General features: G+C 32.9%; 3 protein-coding genes across 3 annotated transcripts in view; 1 reads left to right on the top strand and 2 right to left on the bottom strand.

The window, feature by feature from the left end:
- LOC105315118 (E3 ubiquitin-protein ligase RNF170-like) overlaps positions 1 to 280 on the top strand; it is a 2,467-nt gene extending 2,187 nt beyond the window's left edge. The window contains exon 3 of the mRNA XM_020005079.1: positions 6 to 280. Coding sequence (XP_019860638.1) covers positions 6 to 275 — 270 coding nt within the window. The 3' untranslated portion in view covers positions 276 to 280. The remainder of the gene's footprint in view (positions 1 to 5) is intronic.
- A 30-nt stretch (positions 281 to 310) lies between these two features.
- Positions 311 to 3,090, bottom strand: LOC105315117 (probable serine/threonine-protein kinase kinY). Its single transcript, XM_011409639.2, has 7 exons — positions 2,894 to 3,090; positions 1,491 to 2,842; positions 1,297 to 1,424; positions 880 to 1,006; positions 706 to 836; positions 510 to 655; positions 311 to 456 (listed from the first exon to the last, which is right to left on the bottom strand). The coding sequence occupies exons 1-7, from the start codon at positions 3,050 to 3,052 to the stop codon at positions 370 to 372; spliced, it is 2,130 nt and encodes a 709-aa protein (XP_011407941.1). The 5' UTR covers positions 3,053 to 3,090; the 3' UTR covers positions 311 to 369.
- A 607-nt stretch (positions 3,091 to 3,697) lies between these two features.
- Positions 3,698 to 4,237, bottom strand: LOC109588973 (ubiquitin carboxyl-terminal hydrolase 11-like). The gene is made up of 2 exons (XM_020005080.1): positions 4,059 to 4,237; positions 3,698 to 4,011 (listed from the first exon to the last, which is right to left on the bottom strand). The coding sequence occupies exons 1-2, from the start codon at positions 4,223 to 4,225 to the stop codon at positions 3,945 to 3,947; spliced, it is 234 nt and encodes a 77-aa protein (XP_019860639.1). The 5' UTR covers positions 4,226 to 4,237; the 3' UTR covers positions 3,698 to 3,944.
- Positions 4,238 to 4,262: the final 25 nt, after the last annotated feature.

Below are 4,262 nucleotides of genomic sequence, written 5' to 3'. Positions count from 1 at the left end.
CATAGCTAATGAGTTACATATATGACATACCTACATTACTACGCTACCTACTAAGAGACTTATTCTCAGTCCATGGTCTAATATGTATTCACAGGTTACATATTTTAGCAGTTTTAGTACTGTTGCTATTGTATTTGTTCATTCCTTTTGATCTGCTCCCAGAATCAGCTATTGGTCTCATTGGTTTGATTGATGATGGACTTGTACTACTAACTGTTATTATATATGTGACTTTATTGTATAGATCTTATGTTACTAACAGAGCTATCAATTAAATATATCAATTTTATCGCAAAACCACAAAAATATGTAAAATTTAAAATTCATATATTAAATGACATCCCAATTATTTGAGGAACTACAAGTATATTATGAACTTGAGGAAGTCTGAATAGCTGAATGTTGCACAGTTCTTGACCAAGTACCATCTGGATTTTTTATTTCCAGTAATATCATCTACATGGTAATTATGATTTATAATTACATATGATATAATTAAATCAACTGACTTGTCCTCCATATATACCAGCATCTGGTATTGTTTGTCTAAGATTTGTTAATAATTCATAACTGTTTGCCATGTAACGTTGCCACAGTCTACATTCAGTAGTATCAGGAATATTGAACTGTTCCTTTATTACTGAGAATAAACGACCTATAATATAGACACAGTGTATTAACAGTACATGTATGATTATAACTTACTGATTGTATCCGCTCGACTAAATGAACCTGTTTTAATATCAGTAGTGTGAGGATGTACACATAATTTTAAATCAATAAAGTAAACCTCAACCCCCAAGTGCTTAAAATATGTTCCATACTCTACTACATTCCTAATGAATTATACCAATTAATAGAATAATAATTAATTTATACCTAATAATAGGTCTTGATCCTACTGATAGTCCATACCAACTCAGTAAAAGATTCCATGCAGGCTCAGGTAGTAGTGCATAGTCCAGTTCCTCCATTAGATGATCATTCAGTGCTTCAGATACATTGCCTATAAATAATTAGTGATGATTATTCAAAGCACTTAAAACCCTGAAAGCAATAATTATTGACACTATGCTAAACAGAACTGCAATGGCAAAGAATATTGGGCAACAGGTATATATTGTAAATTTACATTTATAATAATAATAATAATAATAATAGTAATAATAATAATAATAATAATAATAATAATAATGATGATGATGATGATAATATGTACTACATGATGACTGCACGTACTGTAGGCCAATGTATCATTGGAAATTTTGTATAGATTACTTGAATTATTACTATTACTTTTAAACAAAATAGCAGTGTCAATTGGTCCTGGATGACCACTTGGTAGTCCAGCAGTCTCTTGATCCATTGAATCAAATCCAGTGTATTTCTTCCACCTCTTGAACCAATCCTTATCAACAAGACACCTATTAATAATAATAATAATTAATAATAATAATATTAAAAGTTGTTAATAACAATATCATACTAACCATTTGTCTCCTTTTTTCAGACGCTGTGACAAGACAGGTTGAATCAACTCCTTTTGAGTTTGATATGAAGGAATGCTGGCTAAAGGTAAAGACTGCAATGATGATAGTATTTCATTTGTTGATACAGTGGCATTTAAAAGTGCTTGTCTTGATTCCACTGTAAACACCTTCATCACTTCTGCTACTCTTATCTCACATTCTTCACATGTTTTAGAAAGTTGCTGCTCATGTTTTTTTGCTGCAGTCAAAAGCTTTGCTTCATACTCCTCCTTCATTGTAGCAAGCTCTATCAAATGATTTTCTTTTAAATCAGATTCTTTTTTCTTCAGTTGATCCATGTTGTTTTGTTGTAGTTTAACTAGTTGTTCATCCCTGCTTCTAATCATTTCCTTTAGTACTTCAGTGCAATCGTTAAATTCCTTCTCTTTTAATGAAAGAGCATTTTGTAGGCCTGTCACTTGTGATAAAATATTTCTCAAGCTTTCTCTCAGTTGGTCATAGTTTCCCATTAGTCGTTCATTATCGGCTGTCAGTTGTTTCTCAAGTTCGTTGTTCTTAGCTTTCAATACTTTAAGTTCTGCATCTAATTCACAAATATGTTTTTCTGCTGCTTCATTTTCTTTCATTAATTCCGTCATACTTTTAATTTTTGGATATTTTGATAAAACCTTCTCCACAAATACATAAGAGTCGATCATTTCTGGTCTACTAGTAGGAGCATCAGTGAGACAATCCTTAGCTAAAGGAAGGAGCTCATTCTCTTTTGGTATACTTTTAATGTAGTTTGATCTTCTATCCCATTCTGATACTCTTTTGAACAAATCCTTCCTTCCTGGTTCAGGTACAAACTGGTCTGTAGGCTCAGGGAATTGACCAGTAAGTACATGAAGAATGAGACAACCATAAGAGAATACATCTAACTTGTGATCATATACCGGAATATCTTTAAGAGCTTCTGGTGGCATTACCATAGCATTACCAGGTGCTGTAGTGAGGTGATGCTTTTTAAAGGTATCAGCTAATCTTGATACTCCTAGATCTGATATCTTAGCTGAGTATGAAGAGGTCAGTAACACGTTATTAGCAGTGAGGTCACGATGTACAATAGGAGGACGTTTACCATGAAGATAACACAAACCCTTAGCAACATCAAGAAGAATAGAATACTTCATTTGAAGTGGTAGCTCTTCTCTCTCCAGACATTGTGTGAGTGATAAAGGAAGATACTCCATTACTAACATTGGTAATTGTGAACGAGGAGGATAATAGACACCAATTAACTGGACAATGTTAGGATGCCTTTGCTGACTGTGAAGAAGCACCTCATCACCAAATCTTCTCAAAGTAAAGCTCTACAGAAATGGTTCAAATGAGATCTAAAAGTATAATACAAATTCCTTTACCTGTACAATAGCATCATGAAGCTTCTTAGCAGCACAGGTTGTTCCACTAACTATTACTTCAGTAACAACACCATAAGCTCCACGGCCTAACTCTTTACCAGTCTCCTTTAAATCAGGCAAGAGTAATGGCTGAAGTTGACCTCTTTGATGCGCGTCCATAAATCCACAAAGGCGTTTCCTTACAGCTTAATTAGGGAGGTGTGGCTCATGATGCAGCTACAATTATTATTTTTCTAAAAATCTATTCATTCAGGAGTAATGCAATAGCTATAATAGTTCCTTAGCTTGCTTTTGATGATGCTAGTCATCTTAAATATCATGAAAACTATGACTTTTCCTTCGATTTGCATACTCTAACATGGTGTTTTGCCAATGATAATGGCTTTGAGCAAATCACAATACACTAAATTTTGTTTTTCAAAAAAATTATCTCAAAAAAATGCAATCATTATTATTTTATTGTTTCTTGGCCAAGTAAAAATATTCCTTAATTTCAGCATTACCTTCAGTAAAAATAGAAAAATAAAAAATAATTGATTAATAATTATTATTCAAATTGACTTGTCTGTCCTCCTTGTATGCTAGCATCAGCTATTGTGTCTTCTAGGTTTAATAATGGTACAAAATATCTTGTCATGTGACGTCTCAATATTCTACATTCAGTAGGTTCAGGTATGTTGAACTGTTGTTTCATTACTGTAACTATATCACCTAATGATAGACACAGCTAGCGCATGAACGTACTATGTGTAGAACTAATGTTCTTTCAATTAGGTCATGCCACGCGTCAATATTAACTGCTGGTATACTAGATAGTAGCTATGACTAAATTTGCAATCTCTTTTTTCAACTGAGGAACACAGAATGACATTAGTAAATAGAGGAATCAATTTGTAAAAAGTCACGAGAGCTAATGGAGAATGGTTTGTCATATAAACTTTACCAAATATAAAACTTTAGTATAGCTCAAAATTGATATTTTAAACACTTTAGATAGTCTATACAGTCCAGACCTAATGCGATGTCAATGATAATACTCACAAACATAACTTTATCTTGATCTGTAGACTTCAACCATCAAAAATCTAAATGGAGATGTACCAGCTTCTACTACAGGTCTATAAGAATGAACAATCATACATACACTTAATAATACAACTGTTACCTCATGATAGGTTTTGAATGTAATGAGAGACCATACCAATTTATTAAATAATTCCATGCTTCCTCTGGCAATAAAGCATAATCTGGCCCTTCTCTAAGGAAGTCTTTGAGCTCTTCTGTATTTTCACCTGAAAAGCATGTAATAGCATTACATAACCTAACATCCATGTTTTTCTAGTGCTAGTTAAACTCTTTTTATATTGTC

The sequence above is a fragment of the Amphimedon queenslandica genome, unplaced genomic scaffold, assembly GCF_000090795.2.
Source record: "Amphimedon queenslandica unplaced genomic scaffold, v1.1 AMPQUscaffold_11738, whole genome shotgun sequence".
Taxonomy (NCBI): domain Eukaryota; kingdom Metazoa; phylum Porifera; class Demospongiae; order Haplosclerida; family Niphatidae; genus Amphimedon; species Amphimedon queenslandica.
This window is presented reverse-complemented; position numbering and strand designations above follow the sequence as displayed.

What these genes read in the sequence shown, in the direction of transcription:
- LOC105315117 (XM_011409639.2), bottom strand. Translation starts at nt 3,052, where the DNA reads ATGGACGCGCATCAAAGAGGTCAACTTCAGCCATTACTCTTGCCTGAT. An exon ending in TTCATGATGCTATTGTACAG is followed by an intron (nt 2,843 to 2,893) that starts GTAAAGGAATTT and finishes CCATTTCTGTAG; the next exon opens with AGCTTTACTTTGAGAAGATT. An exon ending in GGATCAAGACCTATTATTAG is followed by an intron (nt 837 to 879) that starts GTATAAATTAAT and finishes ATAATTCATTAG; the next exon opens with GAATGTAGTAGAGTATGGAA.
- LOC109588973 (XM_020005080.1), bottom strand. Translation starts at nt 4,225, where the DNA reads ATGGATGTTAGGTTATGTAATGCTATTACATGCTTTTCAGGTGAAAAT. An exon ending in CATTCAAAACCTATCATGAG is followed by an intron (nt 4,012 to 4,058) that starts GTAACAGTTGTA and finishes TCATTCTTATAG; the next exon opens with ACCTGTAGTAGAAGCTGGTA.